Source organism: Thermobia domestica, chromosome 1, assembly GCF_964235325.1.
Source record: "Thermobia domestica chromosome 1, izTheDome1.hap1.1, whole genome shotgun sequence".
Lineage (NCBI taxonomy): Eukaryota > Metazoa > Arthropoda > Insecta > Zygentoma > Lepismatidae > Thermobia > Thermobia domestica.
In genome coordinates, this window is record NC_137454.1 from 360,803,255 (window position 1) to 360,827,473 (window position 24,219).

The window sequence follows — 24,219 nt, forward strand, 5'->3', positions numbered from 1 at the left end:
GTGAACCTAACATTTTATCTTGAACTCCAGTATATTTACTGTCAAAATTATTTTGAGAATTCGTGTTCGTGGAACCCAGAAACATATTAATAAAACTTCTGTTAATTTAAAAAAGAAAATTGTATTGTAATTCGAACGGGCTTCTAGGGCGGATTAAGTTTAAAATCCAAGACATCACTGCATTTGTTAATGCCAAAACTTTCAATGAGAACCTCACCTTCGTCAGCGGCTTTATTTTTCACACATAAACCCTTACTGTTGTTTTAATCATATGTAATGGTTTCCATTATATGATGAAATAAAACATTGCCGATATGGTTAACCTTACCAGTAACATTTTAGAAACAAAACATAGAAACCATCTATTGAAAATTTGGTTATAAATATAAAAGCTCCAAATAATCTAATGTTCACAATATAATTTACGCCATAGTAAATGATTGTAACAGGAACGTTTGAGCATTTGAAGCTATTAAACATATTAATGTAGTACTAATTCTGCAGTTTGCTTTCAGAATGTCGCCGCTAAACTTAACCATACCGAGAAAGTTTTATTGTTATTATTATCAAAGCCATGAGATGTGATTTGAATAGCCGTCTCTATGTAAAATATAAGTCACTGACGAAGGTGGGTGTTGCACTTGAAATTCTCGCCATCTATAAATATTTATTTGTATTCCAAAGTTATAATCACAGCTTTTATAAGTCACTGACGAAGATGGATGTTGAAGTTGAAATTTTCGCCATCTATAAATATTTAGATGTATTGCAGAGTTATAATCATGCATCAGTTTAGTTCCTTCAGTGGGTTATTCAACACTGATATTGAGTTCACAAGTTTCGTTGAGCAAGGTGAGTAACGCATTTTAAACACTTAAAATTGTTTTATTTCGTAATAAACTGGCTACAAAATAGAAGCAGAAAATATTAACAATATAACGTTTTTCATAAATACATTCGTTGAAGCATCTAATTGGATTTTTTCTAGTAAAAAACACGTTGCATCATTCGGTAGAAAAAACGATAAGCAACACTTTCATATGTTACTCCCTTACTTTATATATACAGCGACATTTTACAGTTTATACAATTCAAAATGATGTCAAGATATTGGTTCTTTAGATGAGAACCCGTACGGTGCGGCGTATGGACTCAAAGGGACAAAATTTGCTGTGTCTGCTGTCTCATCCTCTTCGTCTTTCTTCCGCACGGGCTTCGTTGAGCCATGGCATTTGAGGGCAAACTTCAACTCTGCCATAACTTCTGGCCAATAGTCAAGCTGGGAGAAAAAAGTAGGTAAAGTTACTCATTTGGTACTCATAAAATTACAATAAAATTTTATTACCAACCCAGCAAAATAACGAATTAGTATTTTACTTTTCTTTTCCTACGCATAGCAACAATGGAAAATTTCTAAGACTACGAGAAAATATCAGTTTCTAAGCTAACTAATTAAGTGTGCCCAATATTTGTTCTTTAAGATACGTACGACCTCAATACGTCGAACCTTGATAGCTCCAATTTTGAATAATTCGAACTAATATTGAATTTCCGGAACTAGAATACAGATATTTATGAAAATATTATAAATACTTGAGAAAAGTGCAATTTACCAGATTAATACGGCGTTGGACCACCTTTAATAAAGCTATGAAACGACGTAGAATGGAGTCATAGAGATTATAAATAGTAGCAAACAGATATTTGACCATTCCCCATGCAGTACATCACTTATTTCCAAGAGAGAGAATGAAGGCGAAAATGTACGCTGGATTCGAGTCTCCAAAGCGAATCAGAGATGTTCAGTTATGTTTAGGTCTGGAGATTAAGTTGGCCAGAGGAGATTCTCAACTTCATTCCGATGTTCCTCAAACCACACCGCAAAAGCTGCAGCTGTTGGAGTGAGTGCATACTCATCTTGGAATATGGCTCAATTCCCATAAACAACCACTGGACCATAAAACTGCGACATAATCAATTCTAAGACATTCAGGAGCTTGTTGTAAGAATTGACAGCCGTTGCACGAGCGGAATGCCTTGACCGGTTTGAACATTTTTTTTCTTTCTAAATCATTATCGGTTCAAGTACGATTCGACTAGAGCTATTACATTTCAAATACTGGTAAGTTAAGTAAGAAAAAATATCGTAGAAATGAGATTTTTTTCTCGAAATTCGGCAAATTTTAGAGCACATGCGCAACCAGAAGATACAAACTGGTTTTATTTCTTTTTTAACCGCTTTTCAGTTTCCCTAATTCGTTACTTTTTTTGCGGTATTACGACTTGAAAAAATCTATTTCCTTTTTTTCGACCCACTCTACTATACACTCCCTCACTGTACACGTAATAATTTTTGTCTATTAATAACTGAGCAATCAAAAAAATTTGGTGCCTAGATAAGTATTGTATAGTCTCGTGTGCAGACAATTCTCTTGTTAATCACAAAAACGTGTACGAACATACTACTGACGCGTAACACATACACATTTTAATTTATGTCTTACATATGAATGTGCTCCCGACGGATCTTGTGATTAGCGTGTGCGTCTTGTGCACGGGGCTCCAAGTTGGATTCCCTGTGGGAAAGCTCTTTCTTTTTTACTTGATAATATTTCTACATAAATATCTGGGCAATTTTTGTTACCCTATTCTGTAATTGGAAAGTACTTATTTATGTTGGAATTGGAGAATCCGAAGATGATGGTTCCAAAACAAAAGAGAAAATTTTTTCACAGTGCAGTAAAGTGTTTTTTTGTAGACATATTGTGATTCAAAGTCTACAAACAAAAGCAAATACTACTGATCTCTTGTTAAGCATAAAAACGTGATCCACCTCCCGCTGCGACTTCCATTGTTAAGAGGGAACAGCAGGACCGGATTAGCCCTTCTGAAGACCCGGGGCTAGAAAAAATACGTGGCCCCTGCTGACTTCGCCTAAAACATTTCTGTGAAAGTTCAGCAGGAAAGTTAAAGGAATATGTTTCATATTTTTGGTCATATGTTATCTTAGGGTAATAATTGTATCTTGTATGATTCTTTTTAGACAGACAGTTGAGCCTTTGATTAGAGTGAAGGCCCCCATCTACCTGAAAGCCCGCGGTTACATATCCCCTAAGCCCCTTCCTTAATCCGGCCCTGGGGAACAGGAGGAATGGATACGGATTTAACATGGGCGAAAAAAAAAAAAAAAGAATGCTTAAGACTTCAATATAAACGACAGCTGCTTGAAGATGGATCGATTTAAGCTTCATGGACATATTAACGTTGTAATTTGTTACCGGTATATTAATAATCGATGTTTCTACAGAGTTTTCAAATATTAATGGATTCGTATAAATTACTAACTAACTAACTCTATGGCCTATGGAACCCGGAGGTTCAATGCCGCCTTCACAAAAGCTCTCCACTGACTTCTATCCTTAGCTAATAGCATCCAGTTTCTACTTTGTATTCCAATCTGTAATAAAATCAATAATAGTAATGTCCACCGAAATAGTTTCGGAATAGATTAAAAACAATGGCGCATTCGTTATTATTTAGTTCACTTTTTCAGTTCCTTTTATCAATTACAGTTTTTCATTTTTACTCAGTATTTGTGATACTTAAGTTGGAAGTTAAATATTTTAGAGCTTAAGTAAATAATTTGAGAGGCACAGGTTGATTTTCCTCTGTTAATATTGATCCTAGATATTTGTAACTATCTACTTTATCAAAAGTATTATTTAGTATTTTAACGCATCCATGGATTCGTATCAATTACAACATTAAAAGCAGAAAATAATTTATTTCTATGTGTAAACATTTTTTTTAAGTTGTGCCAAGCCGAACAAATTAATTATCCTCAGAAAATACGTCGATGTCCATAGTCAATTTTTCTGCCGTTTAAATTACTTTCCAGTTCTGGAAGAGTTATTCTAATGCACTTATTTTAATCTATTGTTTTTCTATTCTTTTAATCTAATTGCTAATGCTAGTCGTGTAATTTTTAAAAGTAATTGAGTAGTTTTTTTTTCTGCCTGTTTTCAATGGAACTATAAATAAAATATTTTTACCATAATTTACGCATAATTTTACACTTCTCAGAGAAGATGCAAAGAAAAGTGCTAGAAAAATCCGTACCCTGTCCTTCTTCGTGGTTTTCTTCATTTTGTATAAGAACTCGAGAACTGCTATTATGGATGCAACTGCAACGCCTCCAATCAGTACCACAAAAACACCACCTACATTCGCCAGTCCCAGTTCAGCTGCCAACCCACTTGATGCAGCAGCCTAAAACAAAACAAAATTATATATTTCATTAGTGACTGATTTGCCTTGCATAAAAACGAGAAACACTCCAATCTAAATTTTATTATTTTTGCATATTGTTGTGTTTCGTCTACTTATTAATTGTAGAATTTTAATCTGAAATAAGCTTGTGTGTATGTGTGGTAAACTTAATATCATTTCAGATTTTGCCAGGACGGTGGGGTAAGAGTATCTACGGACCCACTGACAAAGTTTCGCTTTTTTTTTTTTTTTTTTTTTTTTTTTTTTTTTTTTTTTTTTTTTTTTGTCTGTTAGTATATGACTTACTATAAAGCATGTATTTCTCAAACCCAAGGGGGAAATGATCCCTTCCGTCCCCAAATGACGCAGTGTCGGTAAAGGAGTTCATTTAGCTTGTACCCACTTTCTCTCTCCCCTTCAATATTGCAAACATTAACTAACATAATATTTTTTCTACGTATTTCCAAGTACTTAAATTAGAAAGAACAATATTAGTAGGCTTTTAAAAATGCCGTAACAAGCAGCAAATTATCATAAAATAGAAAATAATAAAACAGTGCTAAAAAGGAAAAAAATACTTCAAGATTTACATTGTCTTGTAGTTCTCTTCTTATCTATATAAAATTATTAAGTCTCTTTCAAACATGGGCGCCCGAAGAGGGCAAGGGGCATGGGCTTCCCTGACAGACAAAAATGTATACGTAATATAGCAAACCACGTATATTAAATACCAGACGTAATATAGGAACCATGGAGATTCCCCCTAGAAAATTTTCTTCGGGCGCCACTACTTCCAAGTCATAATAAATTGATAGTAATCAAACATATAAAATTATAGCAATACAATAGTAATTTTATTAAGCACTATTTTGTTTGACTTGATATAGGCTTCAAACTTTTGTAAGTAATAAAACGTAATCTTATATTGGTAGATACAATGTAATTATATATAAATAATTAAATAAAATTAAATAAATGTTTATCTTGTTAGACTATGTTAACTATTTTTCTACCTTTTTTTTAGCTCTTTTCATAAAGTCGGTTAATATATTTTAAAGTTTTATTTTGCTTTTTACTAGTCTTTTTGAATTCGGTTAATATTCTTTTTTCTTAAAAAAAAAAAAAAGTTATTTTATTATATTTTTGATGAACATTTATCACCATAAAGCAAACTTTACCTGTTCTTTATATCCACTCCTTTGCAAAGAGCTATTTACCACACTCACATTCACTGCCTTCGGAACATTAACAACAAATACATGCTACACTACAACAGAAGAGTACCAACACACAAACAAGACCTTTACAAAGAAAAATGAAATGAAATGTTTAAGTTTTACGTCCGACGGTTATGCCGGTTAGGCTAAAGGAGACGGTGATGATGAGAGATGAATGAAACGGTGGAATGAAGAAAGTGGGAGGAAACGGGAAAATCCCGAGAAAACCCACGAGCACGTCCATCACAAAGTCCACACGATATGAGCTGGGATCCAACCAGGGACCCCAAGCACCGGAGGCTCTACCACTCAGCCAACGCGCCCCCTCTTCACAAAGAAAATAGGTAAACAAGTATTAATTTTGAAAAATCAAAAATTGTCTATAAGGTCCACATAATTAGCACGATAATGTTCCAAAATAATTGCGGTATATATTTTTTCAATCGGATAATATAACTGAAAGTTTTCATCAAATTAACCGCCTTCGGTCCCATATATAATCTTTTTGCACCTCCCCGACACAAGCATATGTGTTTCACTATGTTACAATAATTTACTTTCCAATTATCATATTGACCTTATTTGTACAGTATGCCATCCAGTTCTATAAATGTTCAGTGGATTTATTTTTTTATTTTTATTTGTATTTGTTTTCCTTAAATACTTCATCACATGGATATCAAAGTAAATATTGAAGTTCTGCACTGGTACTTACAGTACAGGCTCCACCTCCCTTCTTCTCCTTCCACCATTTATCTTTAAGCTTTTTTAAGACGCCAGTTTCTTGGAGTCTTAGTACAGCTGCGCTTAAATGATTTCGGTATGGTGAATCTGAAAAACGGAAAAAGTATAAATTTTAATTTTTAAAAAATAGTAACCATGTTACATAATGAGTTAAAGCGCATATTTTCACACTTTACGTAATTAAATAATAAAATACTTCTGAAGTAATTTTCTTGAAATGTATTGTTTATTAATCGTGATACTTCGTTTTCTCACATTTCTGACAATCATCTTCAGGTAGATTATCTCAGATATCAACAAACTAATACTTTTTACATCCTTCTGATCTCTCCATTGTTTACACAAACTCAAAGAGCAATAACAAAACTGTATAAAATTTTGAGACAAGAAGCTTTAACATAAAGACAAAATCAGCCAACAGTGTCTGGATATTTTTGAAAAATGCAAATGTCAATGCTGTTATACCTAGAACTTGTAATACTTTTATTGTCTCCAATCTATTACAAAGCGTTCTTCTTGCTGACACCTTAGTGGCAAACTATATTGCAGAAATTTTTATCAAAACTTTTTGATTTCGGCTACTTATTGCGATATCGTTGTCTAGCTAGCCTGCCTTTCTCTAAATTCAATTTAGGTCTCTTTGTCGTAATACAATATGGCATACATAGTATTATTTTCGTTAACGAGGACATCTTATATAACTTGTTAAATTCTTCAATGCAATGCTTAGGTTTCCTAAATATTTCAACAATCTTAAAATTGCTGGATTTATATCCTTCGAGTCCTTGCAATAAGCTTAATTTATATTCTTTAATCTTCGTGTGAATATTTCTTTTTGTCATTCCTATGTATGTCAGGTTACAAGCACAAACCATCTTATACACACTCAAATTTACCTTATTATAAACATAATTAATTAAAATCAACTCTGAATGCAACCTGCCTGAAGATGCCCTCAGAAATGTGAAAGAATGAAGTATCGCAACAGATTGTGAATAGAAAACACTTTCTAAGCAAATAGCTATTTTATGTTATGTGTGTAGGCTTAAACAGGGTGATTTAAAAAAAAAAACGGGAAATTTTGAAAATTAAATAATTTCATGAAAACATTTTTTTTTAATTATTTCATTTAATAGAAAAAATAATGCCATTTTAGAATACATAGAGCACAATTTTAGGAACCAGTGTCCACTAACTAACAGGCCACTGGTTTGGTCAGTGGCCATCGGTTACTATTTGGTATCAAAATGATCACTATCTCTTAGATATTGATCAACACCAATATCATCTCTCTATGATTACGGTTCCCTAGATATGGCTCCATAAATCTCCCAAAATCGGAACTTTTTTGGCCAATATCTCTGGAGCAGTAAGTCACAGAGAGGTGATATTGGTGTTTATCAACACCTAAGAGGATGGTGATCGTTTTTAGTACCAAATAGTAACCGGTGGCCACTGCCCAAACCAGTGGCCAGTTATACAGTGCCCACCGGTTACTAAAATTGTACTGTATGTATTATAAAGTGGCATTATTTTTTCTATTAAATGAGATTTTTTTTAAAATCTGTTTTCATGAAATTATTTAATTTTTAAAATTACCCGTTTTTTTGAATCACCCTGTACATTTTTAAAACAAAACACATTTAAAATGTATTGTTTTAAATTATATAAGTTATAATTAACCTGGGAGTGACTGTGATATTTCAAGGACATTTTATATATTAGTATTTATGATTTCAATTCAGGATTTTACTTGCTCGTAACTATCCTCTAAATAATTATGGTAATAATTACTTCGCAATAATTTTCAAGTACACGAAAATCAACGTTTTATACGTTAATAAAGACTAGCGATTTTGATAAAGTATTCTATAATATAAAATATTTTCAGCAATCATGTGTAGACCAGCACCTTCTACCGAATAAAAGAAATCAGTCAACCATATCGCTAAAACTTGACGAGCAACCATTCCATACATATCAACGCTACGAGCCGCGAAAGAGCGCTGGAGAGATAAATCGTCCCAGATAGCAGGCAATTTGACTGCTAGGCATCTGCAAGAACCAACCATCCTCCTCAATCATGCTACGTTTTCTGTAGAGGAGGAAGCGGTTTTTGTGATTACCTATAAAACATTTGAAACTGTAAGCGGACGACGTAAATTTATTGCTTCCGTCAATACACAAGTAATTATATTTAGTATTTTATTTTAGTCAGTAGTTAAATCTCTCCAATATGTTTTCAAGATGGCGATATTTTATGTTTTCCATATATTTTGATACTACTTTGGTCTCTTTTTGAATCTCACCCTTCAAAATAGAACAGATAAGGTACAGTAGGGCGAAACGAAACAAGTGATTGATTTATTTGTATTTATGTCCCATATCAGTATTAAACTACATAAGACGAGACCTGCAGTTTAAAAAAGGACCTGACTCCTGTAGTGTGTTCGATCCGGAACCTGAACGAACTGTACGAAATCTTACGGGCGTCGTTAGAGGGATGATGGTGAGACATGTCCCACCCAATAATTTTGTGTCTAAAGTTGCCAACTGGTCGGTAATTTACCATAGTGTGCAGTAAAAAAAATAACTAGTTCATGTGAAATGTAGCATGTATCCCCCTCCCCCAATATTTAAAGGCTAACGACGCCAGTGCGTAATCTGGCCACTAGACTAAGAATAGGCTTGAAAAAATAAAGCACAGTAGAATTTGTACCTGTAAACTTGTGTTGATTATTCGTTATTGCTGTAGAGGTTCTTTCCATTAGTATGTTCAAGTTTCAATGTCGAAATCAAGCATTTCTGCGTCAGTGTACCTCTTCAAAATGTAACGTTACTTTTGATATGTTTATTTATTTATTTATTTATTTATTTAATAATCACCAGATACAGCCTAGTGGCAATTTTATACTGGATATCCAACAATAACAATAACAATGGAAAGAATTTGGAAAGGTATCGGCCAGGGCCTGTTTAGTAGGTACCATCCCGGCATTTGCCTGGTAGAGCTGAGGAAAACTATATGGAAAACCCCAGTTAGTGAGGGTGCTAGTCTGTGTCACATGAGCATTGTAAGTGCCCTCATTTTGACTGTTGGGTGTTGTTACCCACTTAAAAGAGAGTTAATTCCTTTTGGTCACGTGATCTGGTTCATTGTCGTTTAGTCGCCATATTGGATTCAAAATGGCGGATCATGACCTTTTTTAAATGGTCATAACTCGGCCATTCATACACCGATTTTGATCATCTTCTTTCCATTGGAAAAGGGAAAATTACACTCTACAATTTCGTACTTTCTTGCACTTTTCGCGAAATCTGCGCTGTTTTCCCGAAAAATTGGAAAGAGTAGAATTGAAGATAAAAGTTTATTCTATTTTCTTAATTTTGTCTAAAATGACTAATAATTCAACATTTTAATAAGACACAAAAAAGAAGCAGAATTTAATATGCTTTAAAACGGTATACAACATGCTGGATTTAGTTTAAAATTACTCTTTATATTAAAGAAAGACTAGTAGTATGTATGATTTTAATTGTTAAAAAACAGCTTTTCAGCCGTTTTTAACTTCTAGCAATATATCTGTACTGCTGGCACTAAGCCATCTCACGTGCGAAGTTTTATGTCTCCTAAGTCTTTTTGTGGGGTTTGTTAAACACGGTCACATGACTCAGATCATAGTTGTTTGGTTGCCATATTTAAAAATGGACACCAAATTACTAGATTTTTGTCTAAGTATATCTCCGTATCCAGTGGTATGAATTTACAGCCTGGTTGCTCATTTTACTCCTTTAAAAAATAAATCTCATAGTTCTGTAATTTGTATACAAGTTTTAAAAAAGGTGGTTTCAAAGAGCAAAATATATTTTTACCAATAGAAGTATGTACTTCTAAACAAATACGTCGTACTGGATAATACTGATACAAATTAATAACATAGAGTCAAAAATTAAAATGAATCTTGCAAAGCTTTCAGAGTCAAGATAAAGACAAACAACAGAGTCAAAAAATTAAAATGAATCTTGCAAAGCTTTCAGAGTCAAGATAAAGACAAACAACATTATTTATAAAGGGTTTCTGCATCGGTCCAAAATAGTAGTTTTACATTTACAAAAGTCACAGAACAATATTTCTAATTCTCTATAGGGACATACAGTTTCTCTGAAGCATATCTAGCAATTACATTGCTTAGGAAAGACTTCAGGCTCCGATGGGCCATCTTTCAGCTGCGGTGGGTCATCTGAGCCAAGCCCAAACTATCACTTAACTCACAAGGAAGGGTCACGCAGTGGCTCCGCTTAGATCGGAACGAGACAATTGTGTTTGCATTTGAAATGTTATAACTAGATGAATCCCAAAGTTATACGTGCCACCGGGAGGAATATCGTGAGTTACAACATATTTTGTAATGTAAGAACTACAAAATAATTACATGGCAGAATAGTTTGAACCAAGTCATTTGTTCGGAAACGGTTGGATAACTCGACCAACACGTATCCCATTATTTTCAACGACAACCTTTTTGGGGTAAAAAGCTTTGTCCCAGGGTCCCCCGCAGGGTCCCAGACGGGGTCCAACTCAAAATTTTCAAATGGCAAGGGGGGTTAAGTGGCACATCATTTGAAAGCTGTTGTAAAATGAAAGAAAATGCAGCAAGTCTCGACTCTCTACAACAACCCTGTGCAAAATGATGGAGGGTCGAAATGTAAACAAAAACTTAATTGAAAAGTCCATGGTCACCCCTATAAATCGGAAATGGTGAGACTTGAAAATAGGAAGGGAGTCTGGCATTATGTTCAAAGTACAACAATTTAAGTGAGAACGTCTTGTCCCAGGGTACCCACAGGGTCCCAGGTGGGGTCCAACTAAAAAGTTTCAAATGGCAAGAGAGGTTAAGAAGCTCATCGTTTGCAAGATCTTGTTAAATGAAAGTAGATGGAGCAAGTCTTGACTTTCTACGACAACCCTGTCCAACAGCTTTCAAATGATGTACCACTTAACCCCCCTTGCCATTTGAAAATTTTGAGTTGGACCCCGTCTGGGACCCTGCGGGGGACCCTGGGACAAAGTTTCTTACCCCAAAAAGTTTGTCGTTGAAAATGATGGGATACGTGTTGGCCGAGTTTTCCACTTACCCAACCGTTTCCGAACAAATGACTCGGTTCAAACTATTCTGCCATGTAATTTTTTTGTAGTTCTTACATTACAAAATATGTTGTAACTCACGATATTCCTCCCGGTGGCACGTATAACTTTGGGATTCATCTAATTATAGCATTTCAAATGCAAACACAATTGTCTCGTTCGGATCTCAGCGGAGCCACTGCGTGACCCTTCCTTGTCAGTATGACGTGCTTATTCCGTTGAAAATATAAAAACTCGATTTAAAGGGCATTTAAAAATTTTGTGGCCACTGATCCAAGATTCAATATATTTTAATTAAAAATATTCTTGTACGCCTTATATCTGGAGAACTACATATAGCGTAGCCGAAACCAAAGTATCAGTTAATTCAGTATCATGTGCTTATTCCGTATAAAAACAAGAAAACTCGATTTAGGGGCCGTTCAAAAATTTTTTGGCCATTGATGCAAAACCTAATTATTGGCCAAGATCGCACGGAGCCTTTTTTTATTATTATTATTATTATTATTATTATTAATAATCGTTATTTCTAAAAGTCTTGGCCAAGATCACAATCTTTAGATCCAGTTTTGGGTCATTCCTAAAATTCTTGTTCCCATTTTTTTAAACATCAATTTACTATTTTAAATGAAAAATGTTTATCAATACAAGCTCTTGTGATATCTCATGTGATAGTAAAGTAGTCTCCAAAATGTAGTGAAGAAAGGAGGAGGTAATTTCGAAACCTCAACGAACCACGATGAGGGATGCTTTGTTCGAAATACTCAAAGTAATAATTACGACTACTAGCTCGAAACAGTATATGTGAGTACGCACTTAATGTTGAGCATTATTGTTTCTCATATGTTTCTCATATTGTTTCTCAAAAGGAACGCATATGTTCAGTAACCCGCAAAATTAATATACAGAGTGTTTCGAGAAAACACCGACAAGTTTGGGAGGTGTTTCATTTCGGAGTTATACGCTGCCGAAAACATAAAAAAATTAAATTTAAAGATTCATAGCTCAAACCTATGGGACCTACCGTAGTTGGGTCAAGACTTTAGTTAGGAACTAATATGTGTGCTATCCACAAATACATGTTTCACATTCCTAAGGTACCCACACAACAATTTTTATAGAGGTATTTTGGCCACGGACATATAATTTGAAATACTCACCAACTACCCCTATAAAAATTGTTGCGGAAGTAGCAAGTGATTCTGAAACATGAGTATTTGAATAGGGCACATACTAGTTCCTAAATGAAATCTTGACCCGACTACGATAGGACCCATAATTTTGATCTATGGACCTTTAAATTTATCTGTCTTTTCTGTCCCTTTATCTGATATTTTTTTACCGTCTTGATATTGGCAACCGCGTATGGCAGAAATTTGACGTTAACGGGTTGGAATCAAACATTCCTTTTTGAGCGTCTTGGCTGTACGACATAATTACACGTTAAGGTATGCTCGTCTAAGAGTGACAGAAATCTAAGGTAAGGTAATCGATAATACATTAAAATGTTGACATCATCTTTAAGTTTTATGTGCCACGGTTATGCCGGTTAGGCTAAAGGAGACAGTGATGATGAGAGATGAATGAAATGGTGGAATGAAGAAAGTGGGAGGAAACGGGAGAACCCGGGAAAACTCACGAGCACGGTGTTTGTCCACAACAAAGTCCACACGGCGCGAGCTGGGATCGAACCAGGGACCCCAAGCACCGGAGATGAACGCTCTACCACTGAGCCACCGCGCCCCACATTAAAATGTTGTTTGGCGTCTTATTATAAGATTAGTATGAAAAAAATCCGTACTTACTTCTCCTCATGGCGATTCCATATCCTTTAGAATCAAGCAATCCACCGACTTGAGCCAAAGTACATTTCCTCTCCACTTGATATTCAATGGAGGTGGATTCCATGAAGAACGCGTAGCCACCATCTTGTTGCACTACCCAATCTACTCCTTCTGCGTTAGATTTGGGGAACACTTCAGGATGAGCTTCCATAAAATTCCAGATTCGTTTGTAGATCTCGTTCGACGAGCTCTGTCAATAATATAAATTAAATAGTTACAAAAGTTCAACACTCACTGGGCATTCTAATAGAAATCCAAACGTAGATGTTTTAGCGATAAGTGTTAACCATCATCAATGCGTACTATTATTATTATTCAGGACTAACGTAGTGTTGAACGATTTAAGGAGTTTGTGCACATATTTATAATAGGTCGATCTTTATTCACTTTAAATCGTGATACATGTAATGGGAAAGCAACGCAGTATAAACTGTTTGAAACTTTCAATCATATGTTTCAGGTTAGATGTCCCGTATGGTCAAGACCATGCTCCGTACAAAATTCTTCTTACAAATAACTAAACATTTACATAACACCTAGGGTGGGGAGAGGACCATTAGTAAATTTTAAAACGTGTAAGATATAAATATTGTAGAAAACATCTGTCTATTTTACGACATTAGACAGTACAGTCTGTTTAAAGCAAATCCAATTACTGTTGACAAGAAACAAAATACCGATTTACAAATTTAAAAAGGACTACATACATGATCAAGGCAGGTAAGGTTTATAAGGTTTATCTTTCTAGTGCATTACTCCATACATCATGGTAAGTGCATTAGGAGGTTATAGAATAAAATCAATGTTTATTCCAATAAATTTCCTAAATAGTATGCACCGTAGAACACTTATAATTTCAAGTTTTTTTAAAAAATATATATATATTGGCCATAAAATTGATTAGTCCATAGAGGTCCATTACAGATTTTGGTTACATTTCATATTTTAGAAAGACTGCAATGACAGTTCATTTGCGACATATCATAACTCAGTTAGGACACCGCACTTCACTATGAGTCACATGGACTTTTTTTCTTTTCATCTCCCAAGCGTTGTAACATGTATTCTGTTACATCCTGTATATAGACAGATTGTGTGTTAATATGTAACACGTAGCTAAAATAAAACGCATGGTGTATATTTAAAAAAAAAAAAAAAAACAATCGTCAAGAAGGAGACGTTTGTAAAATGAAACTATACAATCAATCAGCTGTATTAGGCTATATCAAGTAGGTTTAAAGAACAAACTTTTAAAACAAAAGAATTACGGAACAAAAACTGGGAATAAATAGATCAAAGTATTGATTAACTTACTCCAGAAAGTTCTTACCCTCACCATCTGCGATTTGGTGGTCTTCCACTGTTCACCTTGTATTGCCTTACGCTATTCACATCTGTAGATTAGTCCGGTACTACCATTTGCATAAAAGTCTGCGAACTTGGAGGCACACCAGGTTTCCACCGTATTACAGACCTCCTCATCCACAGAACGCCTACCCGGCAAATGATTTTTCATATTTGAAAAGAGGAAATAATCGGATGGAATCCACTCGTGGAGCCAAGACCTGTAGCCACATTGGAGCACAAAAGTGAGTGTTTCTGCTGCCTAGTGTGCCGGTTCATTGTCTGCTAGCAGCAACTCAACCTTTCGAGAGCAAATTCCGTCTCTTTGCTTTGATGACATCCCGTAACTTTTGCAGCAGGTTCATTAATACGTTCTGATGATTGTAGCCTTTTTCCGTAAGTGACCAGACAAGATCATACCTTTATGCTCCTAAAATACGGAGAACATGACCTAGCTGGATGAATGCTTTGCCTTAATCTTTTTGGGGATAAGGGATGAAGTATTTTTACGTTTTACTCGTTTCTTTGGTTTCAGGATCAGAAATACACCTAACAGAATTATCCATAGTCACTAATCCGTTTACAAAAGTATTCTTATCCTTGCGTTATAGGTACAAAATGCTTTGTGCACATTGATCTTGTTTTCAGAAAGATATCAACAATCTCGGAACTCATCTGGCTACCACTTCGCTCATATGCATGATGCCATGTAATATGGTGTGAAAAAAAACCTGCTACTAATATTCACCTCCCTAGATAAACAATTAATATACATAAGTCTTTCTTCAAGCAGTAGCTGTTGAACTTTTGCCAAACATTTGGATCTGTACCCGTTGGTGAATAACCTTTTCTTGGGTCATCATGTAGACTTGTGCAACCATACTGGAATTCTTTCTTCCCAACATTTCTCACTATATACAACTGTCATCTCTTCATGTCTTGTTTCTATCGATTTTTCCGTGAAGATAGAGGATATTAATCATATTTCGGTATTCGACTTTGTCCAACATGCTACCGCTGCCTAGTTTTCTGTCTGTAACATCAGTTCAACAGGACCTGTGAAGGCACACATTAGCAAATATTAGTGAGATGCCTACCTATCCTTGTGAAACTTTTTTACACTCTAGCACATCTCTATCGACGTGAGGATAAGAAATTTCTGGCCTGGCGTCATATTATTTATTATTGTTGTTGAATGTTCTCTCCTTATTAGGAATCATGATTAAACAATTTAACCTTCCTTAATTCATGTTATTTAAATACGTCTTTTACCTAAAAAAAAAAAAAAAAAAAAAAAATCATGCTAATAAATATTTTACCTGGAAGAATCCAGCTGTCGAGCCACCTCTCATTGCACCATATTTAATTTTGTTTTGATTGGCCAAATCTTCTACGTTCTTGATAGGAGATGACATACTTTCAACCGTCAGAAAGGCAGCCAGGTTGGCAGTATAAGATGAAACCATGATTAAAGTGAAAAACCACCAAATGCCAGCCACCATTCTTGTAGAAATAGCTCTGAAATATAAATTAACCCATCAAAACACGCATGATTAAAAGTTAACATTGGTATAAAAACAATAAAATTACCAATTTAATTTTTATTTATTCATCTTTGAAGTGTGAGTGCATGGTAAACACCTTAACTTTTTTTTTTTTTTTTTTTTTTTTAGAGAGAGAGAGAGAGAGAGAGACTTAGCAACTTCCTCAGAAATCAATTAGAATCATGTTTTTTCACCAAGCGCAAAGTGTTTGACTCTAGATACCATTCAATTACTTGAAAAGAAATTATTAATATCTTCTTTAGATATCAAAATATGTGTTTACATTAAGCAAAAAAGACTTCAATTTTTGTATTGTTGGATACTTAACAGTTTCGTATTACACTAAAATATGTAAAATTCTGAATTTATCCATTGATATGTTATATTTTAAATTAGGTATTACTGTAGAATTCAACAAATTACGAATATTAATTCGATTTGCTCTTCAAGATTCTGGGCTTACACCTTACAGGTGGGGGAGGCAAGGTGGCTAAGTATTAGACCGCTTATCTCTGGTCGTGGGGTCCCTGGTTTGATCTCCGGCCAAGTAAGTTTGTGGTGCACAACATCGTGCCCGTGGGTTTTCTCGGGGTTCTACCGTTCCCTCCCACTTTCTCATTCCACCAATTCTTTCATGATCATTCACTTGCTTTAATCATTGTCTCCTTTAGTCTAACGGATGCGTTAAACTCAAAAATTTCATTTTCACCTTACCGCGTGTTGCATGACTTGCTTTTTTTTTCCTCATTTTCCTTTACAAGAAAAGAAATTCGGAAACCAATCACTGTAACAAATGCGCACATTGAGAACAACATTTGGTCTAAATTTCGTGATGTGCTGATAATGTGAAATAAATGGTTGAGCTAAATACTTATCACAGTACAGTCAGGCCCACAATATAGTATCACAATATAGTATTTATATATTGTGGCCTCTGTGCTCTAAATATTTTGCCGCCCTCCGCCCCCCCCCCCTTCCGGTCACTGAGATGAATAGTGATAGTTTTAATTCGATTCAACTTTAAGGTCATACTCCATTCTCCAGGGAGGGGGCGAGATTTTAAAAGTAATCGAAAACAACAGATATTAGTGTTGAATTCATAGTTTTGAAAGTCGCTGGGTTGAACGGTATCAGTTTTCATAATGTTCAAGTTCGTCCTCACACCTTTGGGTGGGGGTGGGAGAGGGTAGCTTTTTAAAAATAATCAGATAAACTGGCTAATTAACAACTACTGTAATTAACCATATTAACATATTTTCTCGCGCTTGCGCGGGACTCTGAGGGTTGCTAGTTTTAAATATTACTTTATTGTGAATCTTTAAAAAAATCCTAAGGGCCGCAATGGCTCAGTAGTAGAGTGTTCACCTCTGGTGCACAGGGTCCTTGGTTCGATCCCAGCTCGCGCCAAGTGAACTTTGTGGTGGGTTTTCTCGGGGTATGCTCGTTTCCTCCCACTCCCTTCATCATTCCATCATTTCATTCCCTTCCTTTAAACGTGGGACGTAAAATTTAAGATTTAATTTAATTTAATTTTTAAAAATCCGAAATTTTGCCGCCCCCTAAATTCTGCCGCCCTGTGCTCAAGCAGAGAATAGCACTTACTTAAATACGGGCCTTATTACAGTGTAAGTAGGTACCAACAATTGTGGCTCAAATAACGTGACAACGTACAGTAAAAAGTAAAACTACGAAAAAATGTATTTTGTTAGCGAACGTTATAAATCTAATCTGTAACAAGTAGCGGATGGAAACTGACAAATATTAAATAAAAAAAATTAAAGAAAATGATATAGAATTAACATGTACACTGCAGTGTGTATGAAGTTCCATACACATGAGCGCCGCGTGAATGATTTTCAATACACAAACAATATATTACACTTTTGTCGCTTTTGTTCTATAGGTATATGCAATTACATACATATTGCGTAGAATTCAAAATGCCCACGCATAAACCATACACAAAGAAAATTGTACAGTTACGGGGCTAAAACAAAGTATTACTGGCAGACTGCTGCCCATGGCGCACAGGTGATGACGGTTAACAGATATGGTGACAGTCAAAGTACTAAAGATACCAATATTCCTCAACTGTAATTATTTTCTATCTACGCTTTGTTTGAAACAAGTTAGAATCAATGCGAATGAGATATTTTCGTTTTTTTAAAATTCATTTTCCAATAGATTTAAAAGAATATAAACATTTGGCCGGAAATATCCTCATGCAAGTAAGTCATGTTGTCAGAAAAAAAATGTATTGTACATTGTTATTCCAACTATGCAAGCATTTTTGTCTTTCTAACAATGTAATTGCTATGACAATTTTTTTTTTTTTTTTTTTTTTTTTTTTTTTTTTTTTTTTTTTTTTTTTTTTAAGCATAAAGACAACATATGAAACTTATGCTTGGAAGGTGACTAGGGGCTCTGTTCTTTCTCTATTACGATTTCACAACCAAGATAATATACACACTTTAATAAAAAAAAAGATAGGATTATAATTCTGCGCATTCAAAGAAGAAAGTCAAATCTTCAAAAACGTTTCTGGGCAATATCAAGCAACTTCAGACTTCTTCACAATGATTGTGAGTATGATAAGTCTCAATGGTTACTTTTAAACGAAAATAATGTAAAATGGTAAGAATATAATATTACTTAATCAATACAATGTTACGGAACTGGTTAACTTATGAACTAAAAACTGATTGAAATTAGATTATAGATCATATAAGCTTGTTCTAAACTTGCTTCAGTATTAGTAGTGGCGTATTTAGAATTTTGTTCCAGTGGGACTATGCACAACACGGGGAAGCAGGGGGGCAATTGCTCACCTGAGTTTGAGAATTAAATATATTTTAATTCATTGTCTACTAATATACTAGGAAATAACGTGAAACTCGTATGTCGGTGGAGGATCTTTCCCCCCCCCCCCCTCCTAAGGCAAATCTCAAATGACGCTCCTGCAAACACACGCTGAATATTTGTAATCTCGTTTCAACTTAACTTATTTCATTTTAGAAAAAAAAAAATGGAAATATTCAGTTTTATCTGTGTACGTTTTACCTGAAAGAAAATATTGAGACAAGTTGAAGATGAAATAGGGCTATACTGATTGCAGTTTTACTTGGTATAGAACACCAACCGTGCGAGTTCGTGTAGAACACCAGTTTCGCTTATCAGCTCCTCTTAGTTTTGGTGTTACTGACGACGACTTCCTTGAATCACAGCTAACAACGATCGAAAGTATAATAGGAGAAACGAAAGAAAGTAACAACTAAGAAAAAGAAACAGAAGAGTAGAATGGAAGAAAGAAAGAAAAAAGAACGCAGTTCTTACATAGAATAAAATTTGACAAATACAGTATTATTTCTGAACAAAGATCACAAGAAAATTTAAAGTCAATGAAATTCTTAGAAATGGTAAGAAGGATTATTGTTGTACGTGGAATGCGAAAAACTAAGAAATTTATTTCGGGGAAAGTGACTTCAGTCCGATAACCCTCCTGAATACGCCACTGAATCTCAGTATAAAAATATATTGATTAAAATAGTCTCGTTTCTAATAGCTATTTATAGTAGGCATTAATGGGCAATTGCAATAGAGAATGGTAGTTGGTACCTTTCTATAAGAAAAGTTGAGATATTCGTACTTTGATTATTTAAATTGGAGAACTATGTTTAATTTCTTATACCAATTCTACAGAATCAATTGAAATAACATGAGATTATGATTCTTGATTTTTAGTTTAAGAAGGAAGGACCAAAACCACTCCTCAATAGTTTTAGGGTCAATAAAACAGCTCAATAATATTGAGTATTGGTTTCATTTTCAAAAACAAAGGGCTAGTGTTTTTATGATTGGTCTGAATTTTAAAAATTATGATTTTCTTCTTGAAATCCCGTAACAGCCTGCCTTACTAAAAATAATACAAAATTTACCATTTTTCTTTTGCTTGTTTATTCATAAGTGAAAGGAGATGATGAAATGCAACTTACCACAATCATAGATAATATTAGTCTACAACAGAAAATATACACCTGAAGAGTTTTCAATGTTGCCATCTATAGAAATTACAGTGTTGCCAAAATAATATTTTCCCCAAAACCTAAGTTAAAGCAGCGATTAGAGGAGCGAACTCAACTGCATTTGATTACGTATCATATTGTTTTGGTATCCTGTGAACTACTTTTTAAATAATAGTTGTATTTAGTTTGTAATAAACAAAACACTTTTAATATATAGTTATTAAAATTAAATTATAATGTTTTTCTAGTCGCTGCCTTAACTAAAATTTTGGGGAATTGTTATTCTGGCAACATTGTAATTTCTATGGGTGGCAACGTTGAAAATTCTTCAGTTCATATTTTCTGCTGTAGAATAACATTTTCTATGATTGCGGTAAGTTGCATTTCATTATCTCCTTTCACTTATGAATAAACAAGCAAAAGAAAAGTGATAAATTTTGTATTAATTTTAGTAAGGCATGCTCTAAGAATGTCAACCATGACTTTTATCTAAATTGTAACAAAAATATATAAATTAAATGCGAGGAGTTAAAGAAGTTAAGCTCTTATCCATCTACTTTACGTTTCTTCATACATTGATTTCTCTAAGAACACGTACGTTGTGAAATGTTTTGTACGTTGATAGTAATCCCAAAGGAAGATAGTTATGATAGGTTATGTTCTTGGAAAGCAGTAGTTGAAAAATCATCTCATATATAACAGCCTTTCTATCTGACTGGCAGCGACGCAACTAGGCTAGTTGACGTCCGGGCCAAGAACTCGCTTAAGTGTCCCCCTGACCAACTAAACCAAAACGCTCCCCCATCTACACCTGATATTGGCATCACACAGCAATTCTCTTACTCCATTTTTCTTCAAGTGGTAAATCTTTATTTCAAAATTACAGTACAAAGTTTATTTTTTTTTGTATAAGATAAAACACCAAACTAATTAGTATTTGATTGCCAAATAATCTGAGAGTAGCATGCTTGACATATTCTTATAGTCTTATCATAATAACTGCAAATCACAATGTTTTTGGAATTACATCGAGATGTGCATGTGTGTAGAAGGAATCAACAGTCTGTTGGTTTAGAATAGAATATTTACTTATGGCAAACAGTCAAGCTGCTGTCTCGAGTATTATACTCGAACAATTTGCAAATCTCTTAAATCGATGTAAGTTAAATGAAAACACAAAAGGTTAGAACTAAAATTTAACTTTGCGGACTCTCTGGCTGCAAAAGTTTTTACATTGTCCTCAAAAGATTGCTTTGATGGTAGCTTATGCTCTATGGACATCATCCTAAGGTTGATGAGTCGTTGTAGTCTTGTTAAGTTTCTGAGTTAATTTTTTATGATCTTTAGTTTGCTAAGACTCCTTTCCTTGCCTTATAGCGAAAATAAATATTTGCCCAGTTTTGCGCCCCTAATCCGGCGTCCGGAGCACAAGCCCCATTTTCCTCCTTAGTTACATCACTGCTGATTGGGCTACTCTGTGAAGGTTTGAGTTACATTTACAAAGCAAAGTTAATAGTGCTTATAATGTAGATTATTTGAAAGTGAGGTAGTTATGATTGACCTTATGTCTTTGAAAAATTATAATCGAAAATCTATTCCAATACGTTAGCACCAATTTCTCCAACACTGAAGTAGGATAGCTAACTGTGAACATTACTAGTGGTCACAATGTATATTGTTTTAATCAAAACGCTCATCCTCCGATATGTTCTCTCCGATATGTTCGTGAGAACGGAGCTGAAAAGTGTTTATTATGCTTAATATTAGCAGATTACATACACAGTTTCCCTCCTAATGAAATGAATCCGAAAGTATCTGAACTACATTAAGCAAACTTCTCAAGTGATAAGGGTAAGAGCTTCGCTCAATCACCTCAAGTCTGTATCCTTAATACTTTCGTTTTAATGTGTACACTAAAAATCATTAAGACTCCTCAATAGTACCTCTAGATGAAATAATGGAACGAAACTTACGTTGGAGCAATATCAGAACCTTGCTGCATCAAGGCACCAATGGTGAACCATAAACTGTTTTTGAAAGTAAATTGATTCTCTAAAATTTCGGGCTCCTCTATGCATGGGTAAGGATTATTCCATTCGTCAGGACTGCACCTGAAAAAAAAAAAAATATATTAATAACTCGAATAGCGGTACTTTTTATTTTTATTTATCTTACTTATTGAATTTCGTCTTAACGAGGTTAGGACCCCTCTTTCACCCACTCTAACTGCCTGTAGTATCAACTTGTAACGTACAATTCACATGGATAGTACGATTACATTGCTAAACAGTAAAAGAATTTAAAAATCAAAAAAAGAAAATGGAAAATCCGTAAAGAACAGTTACAAATAGTTATTGCAAAGGGGTAGTCCTAATGTGTGATGTAACAATAATACTTACATAAAATAATAATATACGTGCTGAGAACAGCTTAAATACAGCACTTTGTTTTATTCTATATTATTTTAGCACTATACTACATATAGTACAAATGATAAATTATGATTACCTCTTTAATATAAATAAAAACACTAACAGTGTAGTCTATGTCAATTATTAAAACAAAGAAATTTCAAAAATTAAAAGTAAAAAATAAAAACTACTAAGTTATATTAAAAATTCTAAAATAGTATCACATTTTAAGATATACATTCATTATAACTTTAAATCTTAAGGTTAAAATATGTTTTCTATTATGTGCTGGGAATAAAATTTTTACCCTTGTACCACATGTTGGAACTTTAAAATCCACATTTTTTTTTTTTTAATATAGACTGATGTATATTGGTTGTCAAGTAACTTTTCTACAAATACAGAGTCAATCAATTTTCTTTTGTCAACCGGTAGTTCCAATTTAGAGTATGTTTCCCAATATTCATACGTGCAAGAGTAATAGTCCAGTCCTAACTTAAAACAAATTATTCTAAGAAAAGACTTTTGGACCATTTCAAGTTTGTTCACAAGAGTATTTGTTAGGCTGTTCTAAGTACCCGATGCATATTCTAGTACAATAATAATAATAATAATAATAATAATAATAATAATAATAATAATAATAATAATAATAATAATAATAATAATAATAATAATAATAATAAGATTTTATTTAAACCAATAAGTTCGAATATTACGAATGCAAGATTTGTCTTTTGAATACTGGGTTTGGTTTAGTTTTCCTCATCAAGGAAGAAACGCTGTTGTATGAGTGAATACTTATAAGAATAAAGAATTTGCTGTATATCTTCGTTCACTTTTTTCAGATTTATTTATTTATTTTATTTTATTTTTTTTTCAGCTCCAATGTTTTCGCCAAGACTTCGTCAGGTGACATATTGATAAATTCTAAATGCGTGACAGAGAATTATCTACATCAAAAATTGTACATGTGACATGCACCTTCTGTCGAATGAATAGTAGCAGTATTCTTAACAATTTTAACAATAGGAAGATTTATTATAAGATTGTAGTGTTAAAATAAATCTATAAAATATATTTTATACGTTTTAGGAGTTTCTTAAACAACATGACTGGCATGTCGTTGTATAACTTATCACAATTATCAAATATTAGGTGTATTAGAGTCAGCATTCAGTGTGTTTTTTGCTCTTAATAATTATTGCCACATAACTACTCTTTGCTAATACATTCTTCATTTTCTTACAATAGTCAAAATCTTCTTTTAATAATTTAGTATATTAATTTTTCCATTTCTTAAATTTGAACCATTAAACGATTGCGGTCCTTATCCTTGATATTATTATATAACAGTAATCATACATATTATATATTCAATATTTAATTGACAATCAAGTAAGTTTAATTTAAGAGAAATTGATCAATGGAAATTAAGCAGTCTAAACTCCTTTTGTACAGTAATTAAAAAGCATTTTTACACCACCATACTTATACTGCAATTGACATTACTTGCCCTTTCTGACAGCTCGCTGCGCACGCACATGATGCTCAATGCTGTGTTGCCAGCTCTTCCGTCAGATATTGAAACACGAAATTATTCACTGCAGGTAAATCTGTTTTATAAAATTAAATGACACAAAGGAGAACTAAAAAGAATTCTCTCAGTAACCAGCAG

At 33.9% G+C, this 24,219-nt stretch overlaps 1 protein-coding gene across 3 annotated transcripts in view; it reads right to left on the reverse strand.

Moving 5' to 3' along the window:
- Nucleotides 1–864: 864 nt before the first annotated feature.
- The window catches only part of LOC145664127 (glutamate receptor ionotropic, kainate 2-like), a 333,349-nt gene continuing 309,994 nt past the window's right edge, over nucleotides 865–24,219 (reverse strand). For all 3 annotated transcript variants that reach the window (XM_081730516.1, XM_081730507.1, XM_081730526.1), the window contains 6 exons: nucleotides 22,104–22,241; nucleotides 15,884–16,082; nucleotides 13,182–13,410; nucleotides 6,202–6,317; nucleotides 4,120–4,269; nucleotides 865–1,279 (listed from right to left, as the gene is read on the reverse strand). In XM_081730516.1, the coding sequence (XP_081586642.1) occupies nucleotides 1,103–1,279; nucleotides 4,120–4,269; nucleotides 6,202–6,317; nucleotides 13,182–13,410; nucleotides 15,884–16,082; nucleotides 22,104–22,241 (1,009 nt within the window). In that variant the 3' untranslated portion in view covers nucleotides 865–1,102. The remainder of the gene's footprint in view (nucleotides 1,280–4,119; nucleotides 4,270–6,201; nucleotides 6,318–13,181; nucleotides 13,411–15,883; nucleotides 16,083–22,103; nucleotides 22,242–24,219) is intronic.